The 24,448-nt window shown below is 39.0% G+C and overlaps 1 protein-coding gene across 1 annotated transcript in view; it reads right to left on the bottom strand.

Moving 5' to 3' along the window:
- Nucleotides 1-3,309: 3,309 nt before the first annotated feature.
- Nucleotides 3,310-24,448, bottom strand: part of RNF145 (ring finger protein 145) — a 46,680-nt gene continuing 25,541 nt past the window's right edge. Inside the window, exons 5-11 of the mRNA XM_080674049.1 lie at nt 21,157-21,392; nt 17,607-17,782; nt 13,747-13,887; nt 11,252-11,434; nt 9,367-9,514; nt 8,142-8,498; nt 3,310-5,289 (exon numbers count right to left, since the gene is read on the bottom strand). Coding sequence (XP_080530175.1) covers nt 4,597-5,289; nt 8,142-8,498; nt 9,367-9,514; nt 11,252-11,434; nt 13,747-13,887; nt 17,607-17,782; nt 21,157-21,392 — 1,934 coding nt within the window. The 3' untranslated portion in view covers nt 3,310-4,596. The remainder of the gene's footprint in view (nt 5,290-8,141; nt 8,499-9,366; nt 9,515-11,251; nt 11,435-13,746; nt 13,888-17,606; nt 17,783-21,156; nt 21,393-24,448) is intronic.

Genomic DNA, 24,448 nt, shown 5'->3' with positions numbered 1-24,448 from the left:
TGCAAAGGTGGGAGAAACAGGTGTGCTTCAACTGATGAATTGCTATACTGTTTGGAATGTATTTGAATTTCAGAAACCAAAAGATAGGCAGTTAACTTTAAAAGAGAAGTGGAAATGACTCTCTGGGGGTTGTGCTTCTCCATGGTGGGGGGAGGGGTGTCTGCTATCACCAGATATAAAAATAACTTGAAAAGACTAATTCCAAAAGTGAGATTAGGTGGGATTTTTATTCTTTTAAAATACTTTTCCAGATTAAAAATGGCAGTGAAGTGGATGCTACACAGACACACTACAGGACCAAACTGGAATTACATTTACAACTAAAATACAAAAAGTAAACAAACAAACAAAAAACCCAAAACATCCTGAATAATCAACTGAAGTCTCACTGGAGAGAACCCTGATAATCAAGGACGGAAAGTGAAGACACATAGAGACTGGTAGGAGAGGCATGAAGGGCTGGCTGAGCCCCCACAGACAGCAGCTGAAGTTCCAGACAGATAGCTCAGCTTGTAGGGGGTTGCCACCGAGAACTCTGGGGTCTAATCCCCAAGATGGACCTCCCAGCAGAGAGCACCAGAACTGAGAAGGGTACCCACACAATATCTGGCTGTGAAAAGCAGCAGCTTGCTGTCTGCCAGGGAGAGACTGCTGGAAATGCAGGCACCCTCTTAAAGGGCCAATGCACAAAGTTTTGTGTACAGCCACTCACCTTGGGCTCCAGCAGAGGGAGTGCAGAATGACTGGAGCTGGGTGAGCAGAAGCCAGGGTTGGGGGCTCTGGGGTTAGCACTTGGAAGGCAGACACCCCAGTTTCCTGAGTCATTTTCCATGCTGCAAAGGTCATTTTTCTCAGGCTGACATTTGCTATCCAGGTGGTTTTTGCCTGGGGGGAAGACAGTTGACCCACCCTAATGGAAAACACCTTGCCCTAAGGTACTATACAGAATTTCTGAGGCCCATTAAGAAACTGAGAATAACAATTAGCCTCCAGGCAAAAGCAATCACCCCACCCAGTTGGAAAACCTCTCACCCCACCTGTGGACAAGTGCAAGGTTACTCAAGGCTGAATCCAATCAGTTTGCAGGCAGAGGCAGGTCTCTGCAGACTTTGAGTCTTTGCCTGATCTAATTAGTCAGAAACAGTGTTTGGGTCCCAGCCATAGACACTGCATCAGACAGTGCAACAAGGCAAAAGCAAGGAGGACCCCAAGCACCTGCAGCTTACACCTGTGGGACCAGCTCCATGGGGAAATGGAGTACAGCTCAGAACAGGGACAATCAAGGCGTGAGACTCAAGGCAGACCCAGCCTCTGGGCTAAGGAGTCCCTGACCACTGGACTACTAGGGAATTCAAATGAGAGGCAACCAATCAGTGTGTATCTCTTACATTGTTATTTTTCTCTCTCTCTCTCTTCCCCCCTCCTTTCCTTCCTTCCACTCTCTCTAAAAATCAATGGAAAAAACATCTTTGGGTGAGGATTAACAAAAAAAGAAAACCAGACCTCTATAAAGACATGCTGTGCAAATAGCATGATTTAGACCTCTAGAACAGCTTTCTAAAATGAGAAACAACACAAACTAGAAATATACACTGATAACTAGTATGAGAATTGAGATTGTTTAGCACTAACTTTGATGTCAAAGTTCATAAGGGAATAAAATTTCTAAGAGAAAAGTGATCATGGGTGAAAAGTACATACACACTGAGAAATTAAGTGGATAGGAAAAGTGGCCTAACAAGAGCCCATCAGGAATGTGCTATTTTCTCACTTCATTTGATCAAGTATAAGTGAAATCTGATCTGATTTTCTTGTTTTCTCTTCCGTGGTACAAACTAGGTGATTAAACTTTGTCTTCTCAGGTCCAAAGTCAGGGAGTAGGAAACATGGCTGGAAAACAGAAATGTGAAAGACAGATGGCATTAGACAATGCTACCTACCGTCCCAGCATATTAGAACAAGAAGCAAATTAAGAAAGAGGTTTGCAACCAACCAGTGTATTTTGAAAAATTCACAGGTGTGCTCCCGAGTTTTTAATGAGTAAATAAAAGTACATGTTGCTTCAGCAGAGGTGTGGTAGTCACCAGCACTGCTGTGTCCTCTTCCCAGACCACAGGAGGAAGACTGAACGTCTACACCCTCGTGTGCTGGTGTGACCACAGTTCCAGACACGGGATGGTGAAGGGTGATGAACAGAAGGGACATGCACCCACCACTGGGAGGAGCATGTACTTGCTAAGCCTCCCAGAGCCCTTTCTCTTGGTGTGGCCATCAGGAAGGTTCAAGACTGGCTGTTCCACTCAGTCTAGATCCCTGAGTGTCTGCTCCAAAGCAAATAGACACATATGCGATGTGAGGCATAAACCTTTGTTGTTTTAGGGCCAGAGATTGGGAGGATTTTCATCACTACAACACAAGATAGCTCTCCTGACTGAAGCAGAAGCATTAACAGGTAGACTGAGTAACGGAGAGACTGTTATTCGTCCACCAGGCTGCTGCAACCTGGCAAGTAGAGCTGGGGTCTCCATGCTATTAGGAGGTAAAAAAAAAAAAGTGTATTCTAATGTGAAACTTGGTGTCAAAGAAGCCCCTGCTTTTATTAAACATCTACTTTTCCTTAGGTGTACATGAGAATCCTTTGGTCAGAAGTGTAGATGGTGCTCAAGGCTGGCCGAGGTCACTGTGACACAAATGATTTCAACTTCATCTGCAATTTTAATTCCTTCAAATGAAGCACCAAAAAGGTTAATATTTGAACACTTACCTTTTCCACAAAGGCCAAAAATCTGTTTTAAATCAGAGATCACTGCTAGGTCTTGCACAATGGCCTGACCACCACTAGAGGGAGCCATCTGCTCTTTTTGCTGCCTAACCTGGCTCACCAATAGGATGGTGGGAAACTTTCAGCTCCACCAGGGAGAAATTCATCCTAATCTAGCCACTTCTTTTCTAAAGGTGCAACAGTGCTAATGGCAGTCTTGGATAAAATCACCCAGGAAGCTCTGAAGTGCCCGCTCTCAGGCTCCCCTGAAGCTGATTCAATGGGTCTGAAGTAATGTTAAAAAATGTGTACTTTTTTAAAAAAGTTCTCCAGATGCTCTTGTGCAGAGCTGAGTTTGCTATCACTGGTGTAGGAGATTTCAAAGAACTGGCCCTTTTTCAAGTAAAAAATTTTGTCATCTACAGGGCATTTTAGACAGGGATCAAGATATAAGAAACCCAGCTGGAGAGGGGGGAAAAAGTCTCCTAAGAACAAAACACTTTACAATAATAATAATAATAATCACAGGGGGGAAAAACATAGTTATCTTCAAATTTAAATTTATTAAGACATTCAGCTATGTCTGTCAGTCTACATCCAAATTTGCTACTAAAAATAAAATAAAGTCACAAGCCACATTAGGAATACCAAGTCTGAAAAAACACTTTCTGAATCAAGCCTATTGTATAAATAAATGACTAGTTTCTTTTCATATCAAAATTCCCATAAAAAAATTGTACCCCCCCCCCCAGGTCTACCTAAAGCCATGATGAATGTAAAAATTTAAATATGACACATCCTTATCAAAGAAAAGGTGCAAAGTCTATTAACAGCTTTAAAAGTGGCATTTGCAGAGTGTGATCATACAGTTATGTACTCATTCCCAAGTGCAAATATTGCCATAATTTAACACTGTTGATTCAGTTGCAAGAACTAAACATTACACAGGATTGAAAAGTACACAAGGCCTCTATCAGTGCCCTAAAGCCCTTCCCACTTTGGTCTCCCACACTAATGTGGACTCCAAAGTGTTCATTAGAGTTTTAGATTACTTCACACAGCCAACATAGTGTACGATATATTAACAAAAGTTTCATATACACAAAATATTGAGGACTCCATCAGAAAGTTCAAGGGTCTCAGGTTACGTGAATGTACCTGAGGCCAAATGCCCACCCGCCCCTCCACTAAAGCACATACGAAGTATGAGCGTGTTTCGATCTCTGGATACAATTAATGCCTTTATATCTTTGATTTCAATCAGTGCTGTACAAAACTTAATTACCAGACTGAGTTCCAATTAGCTGAGGGAAAAGGGGGTGCAGAAAGGGGCTGGTCACTACTCATATTTTGTAACAAAAATGATCCTGTCCCATAGAAAGTGAAATGTCAGTTCCACTCTGCCTGCCTCTTCCCAGATTGTCCTTACGTTGTCTTCCTTTCTTTAGCCCCTTTCAAACACTCAAATCTGATTTTATTTATCCCTTACAAATCAGGGACAGTTTCTGAAGTTGTTGAGGTTAAATTTCCTTGGCAAACCTCTACAAAACATCAGCATAGGATATATAAATACATTTTGATTAACATACATTGTAAAATTTCTCCCACAATGTCAAGGGCATGAAAGCAGGTGGTCTCCACTGAGAGTAAGTACTTCCTGGATTAGATCCTTGGAATGTCAAATTTCCCACCTAATCACCCCATATATTTGTTTCTCAAATCTGGGCACAAATGCCATCGGAGTTAGCCTCCCGCCAGCATACACAGCGTTACTCCTGCTGCTTTTCTTGTGGGTTGACCTCAGCAGGACGTGCTTCATCTTTTGCACCAAGAAACTATTCCGTGGGCTCACAAGTCCCTTCCTGGCTACCTGATCTGCTGGCAATGCACTCATTATTGTCTCTGGAACCTTCTTCCATTCCAGTCCCTCGAGGATGCTCTTGGTCTGGGGGTGCAGTCCCTTCCTGACGCTCAGCATTTTCCTCGGCTCCAGCATGCGGTTGTGGAGCCGGCTGGGTCCCTTCCTGACGCTCAGCGTTTTCCTCGGCTCCAGCATGCGGTTGTGGAGCCGGCTGGGTCCCTTCCTGATGCTCAGCGTTTTCCTCGGCTCCAGCATGCGGTTGTGGAGCCGGCTGGGTCCCTTCCTGACGCTCAGCGTTTTGCTCGGCTCCAGCATGTGGTTGTGGAGCCGGTTGTGGAGCCAGCTGGGTCCCTTCCTGACGCACAGCGTTTTGCTCAGCTCCAGCATGCGGTTGTGGAGCCGGCTCGGTCCCTTCCTGACGCACAGCGTTTTGCTCGGCTCCAGCATGCGGTTGTGGAGCCGGCTCGGTCCCTTCCTGACGCACAGCGTTTTGCTCGGCTCCAGCACGCGGTTGTGGAGCCTGCTCGGTCCCTGACCCTGGGAACTGGGAAGAGTTTTTGAGGTGGCAGTGGCACAGGGGGCAGGTCTCCTGGACATACAGCCACTTCTTCAGACAGCCTGCGTGGAAGAAATGACTGCAAGGCGTGATCACAGCGGACTTCATGTCCTAATGGGGAATAAAGATACCTCGTAAGTGTTTATTATCTACAATCTTTGATGATATCCCCAAAAGTTATAGTTGCCACATTTTTTCCCCACAATTCCCCAAAGAAAATTTGTAACACAGATCTTAGGTTAAAACTCATTTTATATTTTAGTAATAATTTTCTTGCCATCAGAGAAACACCCACCCCCATTACAAATAATGCAAGAACCACTGGCTAAATAATTTTTTAAAATAAGTAAAAGCCAAAAACAAGGAAGAAATGACCTCTTTAACTGGTTTCTGCCTTGTTTGAAACGCAAGGATTACAGAACTGTAGAAAGCAGTAGAATTACTAGGTCTCCATTGGGTATGGCACAAGTATAATCGGAACCTCAGAAAAATCTGATGAAGACAGGGCTTTTCCACAGTTGAACAGATTATTCCATGATGAGATTATTGGCAAGGAGACAAAATCAGCCACAAAACACCAGGGTATTGGCAAAGAAATAGCATTTCAGTTTCAACGTATATATCCAATTTTCAAGATATGGTCTGTGTAAGCCGAGCCAGTGTTTCTCAACTTGCATCAGAACTGCCCAGAGCGCTGGTTAACCATGCATATGCGTGAGCCAGAAGTTGACAACTGAAGATGCCGTTCACAATCTAGTTACAGCTAGCCATCCGCGTGACTTTTATGCACATTTAAGTTCAATAACCACTGGAATATGAGGTGGTAGACTTTGCATTAATATTCCTTGCTTAAGATATATTTGGGGAGGGAAGGCTGAGGACATGAAGTTTAAATTTAAGATAATTTAGTGAACTAACCATTAGGGTTATTTAAAGTCCCAAAACAAAGAATTTCTAGAAATCCCTTGTCAAGAGCTGGTAACACCTGGGAGTCAACTATTAAGCAGAAAGCCATCCAAGGAAATGCAGCCAGCTTGGAAGTTAAGCAATTTGACTTCCATTTTCTGTGTGGCATCAGCAGGTAGTTCAAGCACCTCAAAAAAAGTGATGTGACAACAGGAAATAGAAAGAGGACTCAAATCCCAGCACTGGAATATTTAGACACAGGCTGGCCACTGGAGCTGCTGTGCCCTGAATCTGTCACTGCGAGGCTCTGTCCTGCACATGACAAGGTGCTAAGCACCAAGTGCCAAAACTGAAACAGCAACCACTTAAACTCGGGGAACCTACATTATACGCCAAGTCCTCTCAAATGCAAAAACAAACCAAGAAACAGTATTTTGCCAGTACCCAAAAGTGTGTTCTAATAACAATGAAGTGTGGTACATAAATGCCTTTTACTCTTAAGAAAAAAATTCTAATCTAGATGGTATAGCAGCCTTGGAGGGAGGACGTTCCCTGTGTCCTCACTGACACTCTGCGGCTTTATCCCACGGGCCACACTCACCACACTCCAAGAGTGACTTTAGAGCGGGGGGCGGGGGGGTCTTCCCCCTGCCAAGGGCCATTTGAATATTTATAACATTACTTGGGGGCCATACAAAATTATCAACTTAAAAATTAGCCTGCTATATTTGGCCATTTAATTAACTCACCCCTAATGCCTTGGCAGGGCCAGACCAAATGATTTCACAGGCCTCATACTGCCCACGGGCTGGATGCTCCCCACCCCTGCTTTACACGTGCAGCTTCTGCTGCTGCCCATCATTTCTGTCCACACTCCCAACAGTACAGCTGAGCTGTAAAAGCTGCTACTCAATCACCCCTTTGCACATGACTGGTGATTAAACTCTAGGCCTGTTTTTTGTTGTTATATTTTCAAGCTGATTTAAATAACATCTTTAGATTTTTTTTTTGATTTTTTAAAAAATATATTTTATTTATATTTTACAGAGAGGAAGGGAGAGGGATAGAGAGCTAGAAACATCGATGAGAGAGAAACATCCATCAGCTGCCTCCTGCACACCTCCCACTGGGGATGTGCCCGCAACCAAGGTACATGCCCTTGACCGGAATCGAACCTGGGACCCTTCAGTCCGCAGGCCGACGCTCTATCCACTGAGCCAAACCGGTTTCGGCTAGATTTTTTTTTTTTAATTTCTTTATTAATTAAGGTATTACCCCCCACGTCCCATTCATGCCCCACCCAGATCCAGAGACAGAGAAACATCAATCAGAACGTCAAACCTCAGGGAAGGTAGGGGACAGTGGGGGTAAGGAGGAGAGATCAACCAAAGGACTTATATGCATGCATATAAGCCTAATCAATGGACACAGACATCTTTAGATTTTTAATAGAAGGTAATCATGAGCAATACATGGCACATGTGCCAAAGGTAGGCCAATGCAATAGGATACCAACTGGTTGCCTCTACCCTATGTGCCCACCCAACCCACACAAAGAGACTTGTAACCATCGCAGATATCCACAGGTAGCACATACTCTCTCCACCTACGGAAGGTAAAGTAACACTTCTTCCCCACCCTGGGAATACCAGAAGAAAAAGAGTTGATTCTTGGCACACCACTTTTCAGAAGTTGCTGACTCCTGAGTGACAGTATGTATTTGATAGTGCATATATATAAGTGTGTGTGTGTAAATGTACTCAGGAGTAAAATATAAAATACACCTGACCTGTTTTTCCTTTATTTATGGGTGAGCAATAATGTTGAAAATAACAATATATTAGAATTTGAGGAACTAAATTAAAAACTTAAATTTAGAAATAAAATGGAAATATTTTATCAGGTCTAATCATTTCTGAGGCCCACGTTCTTTGTACCCAGGAGATAATTCTGCCTGGAAATTTAACTTGAATCTGGATAATGTAGTTAATGTCCAAAGGGATACACCAAAGGATACAGTATGACCCACCCACATGGATTCTTACTGTGCAACTTACCTGATAACAGATGGCACAAATATCATTGTGTTTCTCAAGCTGCTCTTTCGTTGCGAGAGGTAATGATTTAATCTTATTCACAGCATCCCTGCGGAGAAGAAAGCTCTTCCAGCCCAGCTGGGCCCGAAGCCACACATTGTAGTAGGAATGGATGAAGATGATCATTGAGCCCATTACTGTCCACTCTCCAAAGATGGTCTCCGAGACGCCATAGGCCACCACACAAAGCGCCACAAGAAACTCCAGCAGGCGATAAGTGCCATTCACATAGTAGATGACATCATCCATATTTTCTACTGGCTCTTTTCTGAATTCCTCAACCATAAATAAGACATAAATAAAAAGTGTTCCCAGAACCTGAAAGAAAAGTCATGTACATTAAAACAGAGTATGATCACTGTGAAAGGTTTTCCATACACGTTAAACATTAACACATTCCTAACACTTTTGGATGCCATATTAATATCTAGAGGAGACAGTGACATAATTAAAATGTGGGTGGGTGATTTCAGTAATCCAGGTATTAGATACCAAAAAGCCATACCTTAAGACACAACTTTCCTAAAACAGTTCTAATTAGTAATTAGTTTTCTCTGACTCTTTCCTTCCTCTTAGTCCCTAGGTCACCAAAACCCATAAAAATTCTATCTGAATTTTCTTCAGTCTGTAGTCATACGTGTTCCTCCACTTTGAAAGAACTGTTACTTCTACAAGGAACAGTGAATAAATCCTATTGCCAGTGCTACATTTTCTTTTACTTCCTACGGATCAGGCAGCAAAGATCCACCTCTGAGTTATAATAAGCTTATCATTTTCAGGACAATACTGTGTATGTGTGTAATACACACATCATGTATTTATAAACATCATGAAACTACGGATATTTCTGAATGGTATTTACTAAAAAAAAAAAAAAAAAAAGTGCTCCAAACAAGTGCTAAAATCTTTTAATATTTTGTAATTACTTCAATTTATGATTTACATAACAGCTCCGTATCATACCATTTTGAAAAAGAGAAAGTACAATGTTTAATTACCTTGATAAAATAGAATACAGTGACAAGACAGCCTAGTATTTTAATAAACTACCTTCAACTCCTATGCTCAAATAAATGTCACATATTTTAGTAAAGAAGGTAGGAAGTAATCACCTACATAGGCCACATATTATCATGAATCCTTAAAAAGTTTTAGTTATTACACGAAGTTAATAACTTTGGCTTACCTGAAGAGAGGTAAGAATGCTGCTAGAAATAATGATAAGAAGCCAAAAATCCATGTGGAAAAACTGGCAAATCATGTAAGCCATGTAAGCGGGGAATATCAGTAAAAATAAACAAAGGCTCACAGCACGGAAGTGTTTCCATAAACTCCTAGAGAAAGAAAAGTATTCTTTTAAAGTGCCTGTTTCCTAGTAACACAGCCATTCCATTCCCAGCTAACAGGTGTTTACAAATACCGTCCTGAGCACCCTTCACCAGCCCGTCACTGCACTAAAGGGCAGGGCAGGGCAGGGCTCAGGCCCGGTGTGTCCACCTGACTCGTTTCTTTTCTCTTAGTCTCCACACTCAGCCACTGCCAGGTATCATCAATTCTTTTTTTCCTCAATAGTTTGCTTTCAGTTTCATTCCCAGTCCTAGCTATTTGAAAGCAATTTCAGGCTTTCGTAGCATTAAACCTTAACAATTTTAACAGTAATTTGTGTTCTTAAGTCATATGCCATCACCATCCCCTCTCCCAGCCCACTCCACCGTGATGAAAATCTCGGCTCCCGTGAATGCAGGATTAGTGAGAGGAATGCTCTCTGATGACAGGTATATTAATCCTCACATCTGCTGAGGTTGGAGGAAAAACTGAGGCAAGACCTACTAGCTGCTCTTCCTCCCCAGAGACCTATCTTGGACACCACCAGCCAGACTAAGCTTCCTAAGGCTCTACTAGAATAATATGCAAAGAGCTTTAAATTTATATCTAATTTTTGTGTTTATACATATAAACACAAACATATTATCTCCTTATTTAAGCAGTTAAAATTTAATAAAAATCTTATGGCAGTGGAATTATGTGTTTTTTTCCTTTCTCTTGCCCAAACTTTCTATAGTATTATCTTAACTTATTGACATATGCTTAATTAATAATAAAAAATATTGCCAGACAAAACAGTACTTAAATTAAAAATAATCCAATTAAAGTGGCTATTAACTGAGTTCACTATTGAGTTCAACATCTTAAATGCTTCTAAGACACCTTAGAAGGGTTTCTTATCTAGGGATAAAAAGATAAACCTGATGAACTATAATTAAAATGCTAATTTGGAATGTTTTGAAAATTTGCTGTTGAAATTCTATCTCCCAAAACATTGCCTGCTCCCTTACTCATTAAACACTACCAAAGAAGCAATAAAAACAGGTATTTCAATAATCAATAATCAGTGTAGATAGATACTGAAAAAAAGAGGCACTGAATTTTAAGCAATTCCTTATAGAATGTACTTGTATAAACTACAGTAAGTCAAAATAGTAAATTAAAGAGCTAAATTAATGACTTTTATTCCTTAAAATTTCTGTTATATGAGATGAACATGAATCCAGCCATCAATTTTATCTGGTACCATAATATGTCGAGATTCCCCAATGCAACCTTAGTAAGTTACAACTGTCTAAAAGGCCATCAGATGAGGTTGTTACTCCATAAATGCCTGTCTCTCTGATTGCCTCCAGTCTTTTTTTTTCATTTACATTTCTCTCAATGCTTTCTCTCCTTGAGCATTACAGAGAATAAAATAATGCATTAATTGCTGTATTTACTAAAATAAGTTTTATGCTCTATGTTCTTCATTTTAAAACTGGACAATTGTAAAAAGTATTAAATTTCTCTGAAGAAAAGTTTATTTTTAATAAATGGCCTTTGATATTACTTTTAACTATAGGAATCTTAAGAGAAAAAATAAAACAGAAAAGTCAGCCATATAAAAAATTAAAATGTAAATTTGTTCACTTAAGTTAATACCAATTATTCATCCATTTTCTGTCTGTAAACATTATCCAAATCTTCAGACAACAAACTCATGTAAAGCATACTACAAAAACTTCTCTTAGCAAGTTTCTTACTTGTCTCTAGATGCTCCCAGCGCCAAAACAATAGGATCTGCAATCTCCAGCATAGACTGTAGGATAGAAGCTACAACAATGAAAAGGATAATACTGAGCAGGAATGCCCGGTGAACCACCTGCAGCTCAATGAGACCCGTCTGCACCGCCAGGATTAACAGCGTGACTCCTTCTGTCATGCCCCTAAGAAGCATACAATTTCAGAAAAACAATCAGAATCTCATTTAATTCCAACAGAAAACAATCTAAACGCCCAGTCTGTTGTTACATATCTGTGATCGTTAGATTAAAAAAAAAATCAGAATATTAACTTATCATATAACATGAATGTAATAATATACAGTCATAATGAATCAGTAAATGAGCAAAATATAATAGCTATTTCTTGAACATACAATCAAAAGAAAAAAGCAACTTTTGAGATAAATAAGTGTTCTAACTAGAGTTTGGTAATGATCAAAATACATCTACCATTCTTAGATATCCAATGAATTACACATTTTTACAGCATGAGACATAAACAGATAAAACCTTTCTGGAGAAAAATTTGCTAATAAATTTAAAATGAACATACCCTTCAACTCAATAAACTTACCACAAATAATTTTTCCTATGAATGTACTACAAAAGTTATGTATCAAAGAAAATATAGTGAATGATGGAACATGTTATATGATATCATGGGGATACAATCAGCAAAATTGAGACTCTGAAAAATGAAGTAGGACTGGTGGTATCTTCAATAAATAAAATGAAAGAAAATACAGAGATAGTAGGGACCTAAATATTAAAAGTGACTTAAGAGACATATCAAACAAGTGCAATACGGTCTTATATGGATCTTGAGTTGACCAAACAAAATGTTTAAAACATTTTAGATTACTAGGGAAATCTGAACACCAACTGGGTATTTGATGTCAAGGAATTCTTTTGTTAGGAATAAACATTCTATTATAGTTATGTTTTTTCAAAAACTTAATAGACAAAAATACTTAGGTAAAAGTATATCTGGGATTTACTCCAAACAAATGCAGCCAGGGCTTTATGGAGGAAGGGATGGGGTGGGTGAAGTTGATAAGGACATGGGTGACACAAGACTGTACTTGAGAATTTATTTCACTCCTCTCTCAGCTTTGTTGGTTTTAAATTTGCCTAATTAAGGGTTTAAAAATAAGAGAGACATATATAAAGTTATTCATAACAGCATTACTTTTTAACAGCAAAAAAAAAAAAATAAGATCAACTCATTTGGAATACTATGCTTTCATCAAAAAGAATGAGATGTATTTACATGTACTGACATAAAAAAAAACACTACATAAAACATTAGTGAAACAATAAGGTGCACAATAGTGTGTATAGCATGCAGAAATGAGCCAAAAAATATATATATATGCACTTTTCCCTATAAGTCAAGTTATAGATAAAACTTAAACTTATAATTGTCACGGGGATGTAAAGTACAGCAGAGGAAATATGGTCAATAATATTGTAATAACTATGTATGGTGTCAGATGGGTACTAGATTTATTGGGGTGCTTCATAACACATATAAATGTCTAATCACTATGTTGTACACCTAAAACAAATATAATATTGTATGTCAACTGTAATTGAAAAATACATTTTTTAAAAATGGGTAAGAAGGAAAAAATACTTTTAAATAAGAAATTTTAAAGTAACCATCTATAGCTGTTAGGCTTGGGGAGAGGAAATGGAAAGTAGAAGGAGGAAAGTATCACTATCCATTTTGTACTTTTTGAACACTTTAAATTGTCAATTTACACATGAGTTATTTTTCTTTCTTGCCCTCTCCCCTTTATTCCCATCACAAAGGTGTTGGCTGGGACTGGCAGGAAGATTATAGAGCACAGGTTTTTAAATTTTCTGTAATAAAAATATAATATACACTCCTCCAAAATCCCCCCCCCAATTTACAAGATATTCACTATCTACTAATTCTTAAATAATCCATAAAAATTTAGAGTTTAAGGAGAAGCTATATAAACTTATATAAATGAAACTCCTATATTTAAACAGACATCATGACAAGTTCTAGAAACAGGGTTTCCCAATAACCTGATCTTAGTAATTTAATAACCACTAGATTTTAACTATTATGCATTCTCATTAATGATCCGTTGAAACTTTGATTAGTATCAAAATTATGTTCAAACATTAAAAAAACTTTGAAGGATCAAATATAGAAATCTGATTTTAAAATAAGCTATCAAAAACCTCTAAAACAAATTTAGAAAAGGGAAGTGTCCAATATGCATTATGTACATAGAATAAAAATCACCTTTTACACATAGACATTTAATTATTTTTTCATAGTATTTTAACCCAAATGTTGCAACCATTAAAAAAAACAAAAACAAAAAACTCAAAATTCCATTTCCTCTAAAGTGCATCAACAAAAAGAATTTATCATTACTTCTTCAAGTTATAGATAAGATTTAAATGTCTAGAAATATTCGGAGTAGAGGACTTACCGGTTCATGGCAGGATCATTCATGAAAGCTCGATAACCCTGCAAGTAAAACTTGCAGAGTGTCAGAACACCCAAGGCAACAAAAGAAACCGTGAAGACCAAACCCAAAAGAGAATAAGGAGTGCTGCAGCATTCAGCAATACTAGAAGAAAAGGGGAAACAGTGGCAGATAAAAATTTTCTATTTGGAATAAAAACATCTTAAACTTTCAAATAATCACCAAACTTGACCTAATCCTCATTAATTAAAACACTCCAAACTAAAATTTCAGATGTCATCTCCTAAACACCTGATTAATAATTTAAATCTGTTCTTATTATCCTAACCTACATTTTCTTACCCCTTTGGCAAATATTCAGTACACAGCACCATATCTGAAACAGAGGCTTCTTAATTTTTATTTATCTAGGATCTCCATCAAATGCATCATCTCCTTAAAACTCCCAGGGCTTACAGCTTGTTCAAACTTTAAGAAACACATCATTAACATATTGGTGATATTCAAAGGGACATGTATAGTTGTCCACTGTTCTTTCTGAAAAATGTTGGCTGTTCAAATTGTTCTGACTGTACTGCGACCGTAGTTACTAGTCAAAACTCTTTATTTGGCCAAACTGCTATGGGGCAGGGTCTATGTTGGCTCTGACGTCCCTGACCTCACTTCAACGTCATACTGTTGATGCTATAAAATAAATTTATTTAGGCTTAGTTTAATTTAGGTTTAGATCAATTCATTTTATTTTGGGTTATTTTTAAAGCAAGTCCAAGAATATAGCTCAAGACCATTTAAGAATATTTTAATATCGATATTTAACATTAAAGTTTGCTATGAATATCACTTACAAGGAAAACTGGAAGATCTTACACTGAAGCTGGGAAACATTTTCATATTTTATGGAAATACATTCACTGAACATATTAGTTATTAACGTAAGTATTTTGCAAATATATATATTATGTACCAATAATTTGGACTTAGCATTCACACAGCATCTAAGAAATGTTTAAAGCCCTGTATCTTCAGGTTTTAATTTCATTTGGATGCCTGAGGAGTTTATTCAGGGGAATCTATCAGTCCTTTACTAGGCAGCTCCATGCTTCTGCTACATAGGTATCCTTCCTACATTACTGCTTACTAGCTAGTTTTCATAGGAAAATATCTAATTTTATGCAGACCAATATACCTTCTAATGAGAAAAAAGTGTCTGGCTTTATGTTAGGAATGAAAATACCTATCAATTCTACTGGCTGATAGCTAAAAGAATAAATATTATATGGCATTCTTACAAATCTAATTTCTGAAATGTTCGACATTTTTCTTAGAGAAATCATTATATAACATGTTTAAACATATTGTCCAGTAATTTAAAAAATAGGAAAATCATGGCTGAAAATAACACTAAAAATTTTATCTTATTCTCACTGGAAAATCTGAAAATTTTAATGAAGGTCCATATTATTCCTCTATCTATATTTAAAGTAATCTTTTACACCCAAAGAAGGGTGATCTAATTACATTTTCAAGAGGAGCACATTCATCTTCCCTTACTTTAGAAAAGAATGTGTTGCTATTTTTCAAAAGAGAGCATACCAAAGAAAACTAGATGTTTCAACCTAGCTTTGGGGAAGTGAAAGATTCTGGGAAATTTATAAATTTTTTTCTTCCCCTCTCTCTTCAATGAGCCATTTTATTAATTTTAGTTTCTATTTTTCTAGCTGCAAAAGAAGCTTCTTTTTGTCCCCTCTCTCTTCAATGAGCCATTTTATTAATTTTAGTTTCTATTTTTCTAGCTGCAAAAGAAGCTTCTTTTTGTTTTTCAGTTTGTGTATGCTTTTTGGTTGGTTTGTTTAGTCCGGGTGTTCTGATAAAGTTGCAACCCTCCTTTTTGTAAATAAGTTTTGTTTTTATTTTTTGGCAAGGCAACACACAAATATAACTTGGCACACAAGAGCATCAAGAAGACCAAAAAACAATACTTGCAGAGATATAAATTAAGCAAAGAACCATATGGGAACTTCTCTATTAAAAAACAACTTGAGCCCTGACCAGTTTGGCTCAGTGAATGGAGCGTCTGCCTGCGGACTCAAGGGTCCCAGGTTCGATTCCCGTCAAGGGCATGTGCCATGGTTGCGGGCGCATACCCAGTGGGGGGTGTGCACGAGGCAGCTGATTGGTGTTTCTCTCTCATTGATGTTTCTGGCTCTCTATCCCTCTCTCTTCCTCTCTGTAGAAAACCAATAAAATATATTAAAAAAAAAACAAATTGAAGCATTCTTATTTTGAGGATCAATCTATCCTATATATAAAAAAAAGAATAAAGAGAAAAATTAGTTTGGCAATATATCTAAACCTCATCTAAAATCTCAGTATTATTTTTCTGACTTTGTAATTAAGTCCAAATTCATTCACAGCTTACTGATTGTTGAGCCTATTTACTGCACTATGCTATACTTCATTTGATTGTGCTTTACAATGAATAGCAATCTGGTTTAAAACACAGTCATATTTAGGTTATTATTATAACCACAGGATTTTTATCTCTCTTTCTCATTAAATTCAGTTACTTTTTACATTATTTTAAAATTCTACATAAAACCTCCATATTTACACGGAAGTAAACAGCAGTAAAACTTAGTTAATAATGGGCCATTAAAATGTGTTTGATACCAATTTATTGTATGTTTATAGAATCTACTTATCAATTAAAAGTGTTATTTTCAGAAAGTACAAAATCTGACTTAGTACCAGTAAGTTTACTCTACGTTTTTGTTAACATAGGTACTGCCCTATGACATTTTTATTCATACTTAACTTTGTGTAACATGTTCGATCTTAACAAGTAACATGCTCCTTAAGGACCGTAAATTTGTCTTAAACTTTTCATTCCTTGTACCACTTAGTACACTGTGTTCCATCATTTTGGATGGCTGGAAAACAATGGTTCTATCAACTAAAACTCAAGACTTTTATCCACCTGTAGTATTTACTTTCCAGAAGGACAGTTTCATTCTTGCCTTTTAAGGCGACAGTGAGCCAGGGAACAAAGATGTGTACCCATGTGCTAGATTCTGAGGGCTCAAGATTCCAACTCCAAGTGGAAAAATGGCAGATGGGGATCTAGCATAAGCTCACAGCAAAGACAGTGAAGTGAGAAAAGACTCTAAGGACTTTTTTTCATATTAAACTTTAAAAACCAAGTCTTAGAATTCCTTGGGGTTTAGTAGTAAAGAACTGTAAATAACCCATTTCACTAATTATTTGACTCTATCTCAATAATGAAGCAAAACATTAAAAATAATGGGGCATAGTGCCCTAGCTGGTTTGGCTCAGTGGATAGAGCATCGGCCTGTGGACTGAAGAGTCCCAGGTTCGATTCCCAGTCAGGGCGCATGCCTGGGTTGCGGGCTTGATCCCCAGTAGGGGGTGTGCAGGGTGTGCAGGAGGCAGCGGATCAATGATTCTCTCTCATCACTGATGTTTCTCTCTCTCTCTCCCTCTCCCTGCCTCTCTAAAATCAATACAAATATATTAAACTAATAATAATAATAACGATAATGGGGCATAGTGAAAACGCATAGGTAAGCCACAGGGTTTGAAGTCAGATGGGGTTTCAGGGTCAGCGCTGCTTTTTCCGCAGCACCACCTGGGTGACTTGGTACAGTGTCCTCAGCTATAAAATGGTAATAATAACAAAGGCACCAGCATCACCAGACCTGGACAGCCACTGAATGAAAATCCTATCTTAATTAAATATGAAGTACTATAATAAAACCGATAAAAGTTAATTTGTAGAACTTACTGTTCCTAGCTCAGTGTTCTCTTCCTAAGGTATGGCGGTATCAGACACTCATATTAGTTACCTGGTCAAGAAAAGGAAAAGAAGCCTCTCCCGCGACGCAGGCTGATCTCGAGTACTGAAGTAGGAGTAAATCTGAAGAGCAAACAAGACGAGCCAGAAAACCATGAAAAGGACAGGGACCACCAGTTGATTCCACAGGGACATTCCCAAGGCTAGAAGGCCATATACCTCCACAACCTGAAAAAGAAAATAAATAGAAAAACATCTTATCTTGTATCACACATTAATAAACAATCCTGTGTAATAAAAGCCTAATATGCTGTGCCAGACCATTCGACCAGTTGCTATGACGTGCACTGACCACCAAGGGACAGACGCTCTGACTGGTAGGTTAGCTTGGCTGCTGGGGTCCAGCCGACCAGAACTGGGCAAGATGGGCGGGACATGCCCTGGAGCCCTCCCGCGATCCTTCCCCGGCCCGATTGTGCAGCAGTGGGGGCCCTCAGCCTGGCCTGTGCCCTCTCGCAATCTGGGACCCTTCGGGGGATGCTGGAGAGCGGGTTTCGGCCCGATCCCCACAGGCCAGGCCGAGGGACCCCACTGGTGCATGAATCCATGCACAGTGTCTCTAGTTTTAAACTTAAGAGTTTATTCTAAAGTACTACAGATAAAAATTGAATCACTTTTATTGCAAGATTGTTTCTAATAAATTCCTTTAAAGTCACTCTACCCATATAGTTAGCCAATAGCATATTTTTAAAAATTTATTGATTTCTGCATTATTATTAACACTTAACACACACTTATCAATTAGAAGAGTAAATTGCCTTGATAGTTCAGGAATAAAGTTATGCGCAGAGTAAAACTATATCAAGGGCAATACCAGGAGATTTGCTAAACTTACTATTATCTTAATCAAAATGATCAGGACTAGCACAATTAATGCAATATTGCTTGAAGTACTAGGGAAAAAAGAAAATATACAAGGAAGTATTTTTCAGGTTTTATTCAGGAATATCAACAATGAGAAATAGTTCGATGGAAGACAGAATAATCACTGGAGAGGTTTACTTTATCGTGAAGCAAAGATAATTAACGAGTTTGTCCCTCCAGGAAATCAGCAAGTTTTTTCCTTCGCTCCTACTGTGTATTTATCAAGCAACATTTCTCAATTTGGTTTGTCAAGTACATTAACATCAGGAAACAAGGTATACCTTAAAAAAAAAACACCCCAGGCCAGGCTACATGCTCTAAAGCAGTCAACTGGTCTTGCTGGAACTCTCAATGTGATTCTTCAATAAATTATAAAGATCTTAAAATACATGGGGTTGCAAGTTGTTCTGGTTTCTAATTAGTATCTCTCTAGGTAGGTAAAGATCTTTTAAGTATTAAGTTAAAATACACTCACTTGCAGGGTATTCTAAATTTAATTTTTTTTCATCTGTACCACTAAATCAAATGCTTTTTCTAAAAACTAGTAAAAAATTAACCTCTCTTTCCCCCAACTTGAAAATATTGGAGGGGGAGGGGGAAAGGAAATGGCTCAACTAGCTGCAAATTATTATTAGCAGCAAACTGATCATTGAGAGAGGTAGAGTAATTTTTCTCCTTTCCATTCAAGGAGCAGATCACTAAAAAACCTGACAGTTTTCACTTCTTGCCCATCAAATTCTTTCTAGGTCAGCCCAGCTGGTATAGTTCAGTGGTTGAGCTTTGACCCACAAACTGAGAGGTCTAGGCTCAATCCCCAGTAAGGGGGTGTGCAGGAGGCAGTCCATCAATGATGTTTCTCTCTCATTGATGTTTCTAACTCTATCCTTCTCCCTTCCTCTCTCTCTAAAAATCAATAAAAACGTATTTTTTTAAAAAACCTTTAAAAAATTCCTTCCAGGTCATTAACTCCATAACTTATAATGTGTTTTCAACTGCCACACTAAGTAATGCATGAATCTTATGGCAATCAACTCCTTGACACTGAAAATGGCATTGAAACATGACACTGAAAATGAAGACTTTGCCCTTTTGGAGATTAAACAGTGAGCATTAATACTTACTCAATGTCTACTGTTTCTTACAAACTAGGACAGCTCCATGAGACTGAATTCAAAGAAGAAAATACACAAATTAAATTGGTCACTCTCTCTCTGAAGACAATGGCAACCTTCCCTTTGGAGCAACTTTTCATAAAGAGACCGAAAATAACCTCATCTCTGGAAGATCTACTTTCAGGAATCACCCAACATTGTGTAAGATGAAGAAAGAAGGAAGTTCAGGCTAAGGTCAAGTGTTTGGAAAATTTTTCTCTGGGAAATCTGCTCCTGGGCCACAACAACACAAAAGCCTGCTTCATCTAGTATGTTTGGACAACCTGAGAGCTTCCTGTACCTTAAGGTCATATACACACAGTCAAGAGAAGAGAATGCCCATTTCAACACTCTCTTTTTATACCAAGGTCAGTTCTAAGCTCTATTTTATATATATATATATATATATATATATATATATATATATATATATATATATATATAGAGAGAGAGAGAGAGAGAGAGAGAGAGAGAGAGAGAGGGGGGGGGGGGGCTAGAGGCCTGGTTCACGGGTTCGTGCACCAGTGGGGTCCCTCGGCCTGGCCTGCAGGGATCGGGCTGAAACCAGCTCTCCGACATCCCCCGAGGGGTTCCAAATTGTGAGAGGGCAGTTCTCGGGTAACACACCCTGGAATCAAACTCCCTCCTCTCTGGTTCCGGGTGCGTCACCCGAGGACCGCATCTGCCAAGTCACTGCAGATCGGCAGCTCCTGCGTTAAGTGTCTGCCCCCTGGTGGTCAGTGCGCGTCATAGCTACCAGTCAAAGCGTCTGCCCCCTGGTGGTCATTGCACATCATAGTTACTGGCTGAATGGTCAGATGGTCACGTAGGCTTTTACATATATAGATACTGCAATTTCTCGATGAAATCAAATAGAAATATTTATCTCCTGCATATCTACTGTTTGTATCTAGGAATAATGTTTTAGAACAAAGTCTGAAAAAAAGTAGGAGACAGAAGCACGTTATATTAGCAAGTCAGTTCAAGTACTAAACGAAGTCCATCATGTTACAGTCCAGAACTATTTAACTTCTCAGTTTAAGCAAATTAGGCAAACATAGAGGGAAAACTGCAGTTACAGTAGGACTATTATCAGGGGGAAAACAGGATCTGACCTCCAGTATGTATTAACTGTCTTCATTACAACAATTAATACATACTAAACATCACCTGCCTGGCACTGAACTCATTTGAATCTCAAGGCAACCCTCTGAATTAAGTACAACTGCTATTATCAGTTCCATTTTATAGGTAAGTGAAGTTAAGTGGCTATCCCCAGATTACACAGCTAGTCAACAGCAGCACCAGAGTAAAAACCCAGAGAAATCACTCCCCTTTACTGCCTCTCAATGGCACATCCCAACAAAGAATCTCAGATGTTCCTAATTGGGTTGAAAATAGTTGCTATCTTGAAACCATCAAACAGGTTACCATGATCAGGACTGTGAAAAAAAAGTGAACTAAATCTTTAATATATGTAGTACTTATGTAGAGTTTTATCTACCTGTGTGTGGTTGTCAGTCTTACCTGAACCAATTCTCTGTATGCAGACTTAGCAAGGTTATAAGGTACCAAAAGATTAGACCCAAGAAAATAGAGAACTTCCAATCCAGTAAAAATCATAGCGAATTTGTTGATGATAACAATGGTCTCCAGAGGAACTAGGCAGAGCCGTGCTAGCAGAGGAAGCATGTGGGCGGAAAAGAGCCAAATCTGCTTCGTTTTCATGACACAGGAGCATAAAGTACACACCACCAACTGACCTAAAGGGGAAGAAGGCATTTACTTTTGAGATTTGGTGTCCACAAAGTGAAAACAAAACCCCGTCAATAAGGATGATGACACAGCTTTTGAAGAAGTCTAAGATCACTTAGACCAGTGGTCAGCAAACTCATTAGTCAACAGAGCCAAATATCAACAGTACAACGACTGAAATTTCTTTTGAGAGCCAAATTTTTTAAACTTAAACTTCTTCTAACACTACTTCTTCAAAATAGACTCGCCCAGGCCGTGGTATTTTGTGGAAGAGCCACACTCAAGGGGCCAAAGAGCCGCATGTGGCTCGCGAGCCGCAGTTTGCCGACCACGGACTTAGACCATGCATGTCAAACTCAAAGGCTAACACAGGCTAAATAAACAAGGCATGCAGCCTGCAGGTGCGAGTTTGACATCCTTGACTTAGACCAATTTTAACTTCATCTGACTGTAATTACATATTCACATGTTCTATGGATTTTGAGCAGCAATTCCCTATTATTTGAAAAAAGCAGCACAAATATTCACTGGTCTTCATCCCATTCCAGATGGCATGTGTAATATGGAGAAAGTTTCTAAAATGTCTAATTCAATAGTATAATTCAGTTACTGCTATTATACATATAGCTCCTTTTACAAAGGTACTCAATATTTAACTCTCCTGGTCTGCAGGGGAAAATATAAATCCAAGAGGGCCCGTTACCTGTCCAAGATCATGCTGTGACAACATTTATTCTGAAGTTTTTGATCTTTACTTGCTTTTACAGCACTATAAAAGCCTTCTCAAATGACTCAATAATTAAAGTTAAAACTGAAAAGCTGAGGCAAGGAATTCTCAAAGAGGATTATGCATAATCATTATAGAAAATTTAGGAAATATCGAGAAGTAAAAAAGGAAAAAAATCCCAATCTCTTACAATTTTATCACCCAAAAGTATGTCTTCGTTCCATTAAATGAAGTACTACATATAAAGCCTTAGCATTGTATTTGAAACCTAGTAAGTGCTCAACAAAAGTTATCCATCCATATTATTCGTTACCTTTTCAGATTTATGCCATACACATGAATATACATGGATGTTTTATGTAAAGGAAATGTTTAGTGTACATAATCCTATCTAATAAAAGAATAATATGCAAATTGACCATCACTATAACACACAAGATGGCTGCCCCCATGTGGTCAAAGATGACTGGCCCCATGTGGACACAAGATGGCCTCCACAAGATGGCCAGCAGGGGAGGGCAGTTGGGAGGGACCAGGCCTGCCAGGGAGGGCACTTGGGGGCAATCAAGCCTGCAGGGGAGGGCAGTTAGGGGTAACCAGGCTGGCAGAAAAGGGAAGTTGGGGTCAACCGGGTCTGTTGGGGAGGACCCAGGCCTGCAGGGGAGAGCAGTTGGGGGGGACCAGGCCTGCAGGGGAGGGCAGTTAGGGGTGACCAGGCCTGCAGGGGAGGGCAGTTAGGGGCAAACAGGCTGGCAGGGGAGCAGTTAGGCATCAATCAGGCTGGCAGGGGAGTGGTTAGGGCAGGGGTGGGCAAACTTTTTGACTCGAGGGCCACAATGGGTTCTTAAACTGGACTGGAGGGCTGGAACAAAAGCATGGATGGAGTGTTTGTGTGAACTAATATAAATTCAAAGCAAAGGAGCGGAGGGGAGAGCAAGAGAACCCTCCGCTCTTTCGGCTCCGCGGGCCGGATAGAACAGCCGAATGGGCCGGATCCGGCCCGCGGGCTGTAGTTTGCCCATGGCTGGGTTAGGGGGTGATCAGGCTGGCAGGCAGAAGCGGTAAGGGGCAATCAGGAAGGCAGGCAGGCGAGCAGTTGGGAGCCAGCAGTCCTGGATTGTTTAGGCCTACCAGAATCTGGCCTAAATGGGCAGTCGGACATCCCTCGAGGGGTCCCAGATTGGAGAGGGTGCAGGCTGGGCTGAGGGACACACACCCCCGTGCACGAATTTTGTGCACCAGGCCTCTAGTATTTTATAATCAGCTCTTGTTATTTAATACATATTTTATTCATATACCTCTCCATACCAATAAAAATATATACCTGGTCTTTTTGTTGTTGCTGTATGGTATATTATTACACTTAATGTATATGACATAATATTAGCATTTGTCTGTTTTTAAATATTTCATAATTATAAAAAGCTTTGCATATTTATGAGATACTTGGTGCACATTTCCTAATATTTTCTTAGACTCAATTCCTAAAAATGGGACTACAGACTATAATAAACACTTTTTAAGACTTTTGACATACACTATCCGATTGCCCTGCAGAAACAAAATACCCAGTGTATAGGACGCCCATTTTCCCACTGACTTGCCAAAGTGAAAATAATTTAAGGAAGAGCAAGGAATATTTTCTAAGTTTTTTAAAAACTTGCAATTATTTGTTGAAATTCTTATTCACACTTTCTGCCCATTCTTCTACTTGAATATGTAGTCTTCTATTGTTTGATTAAGACTTTAGTTTGCCATATGAATGTATTTCCAAATGTGTCACCTCTCTATTTTAATAACATTTGTTCCTATTAGTTTAAGTTTTTATTGTAAAGAGTCAAACCTATCAGTCTTTTCCTTAATGGTTTCCATCTTTGCTGCCATGGTTAATTACATGGTTCCTCTTACTCAAGAGCATACAGGGCCCTGGCCAATGTGGCTCAGTTGGTTGGAGCATTATCCTGTACACCAAAAGGTTCAATTCCTGGTCAGGGCACATACGCAGGTTGTGCCCTCCCCCCTCTCTAAAAGCAATAAAAACATATCCTCAGGTGAAGATTGTTTTAAAGGTATCTAGAAGTCTCAGAACGCCCCCCCCTCCAAAAAAAATAACACTTAGTCAAATTATCTTCCTTCTTGCCAATGAAAAGCAAAACAATACTCTGGGATTTCTGTTTGTGTTCCATTCATATTACTGTTAGAAGAATACAAAAATGGCAACATTTTTACACAAAGCCAAATGTTTATGAAGAACCTACTTGCTATAAAACATGTGGTATTTTCTCCCACGTATTAATTTTAGCCTTTAAAGAACTGATATTCATATAATGTGAAAAA

Source organism: Plecotus auritus, assembly GCF_963455305.1.
Source record: "Plecotus auritus genome assembly, chromosome: 6".
In the NCBI taxonomy this organism is placed as follows: Eukaryota; Metazoa; Chordata; class Mammalia; order Chiroptera; family Vespertilionidae; genus Plecotus; species Plecotus auritus.
This window is presented reverse-complemented; position numbering and strand designations above follow the sequence as displayed.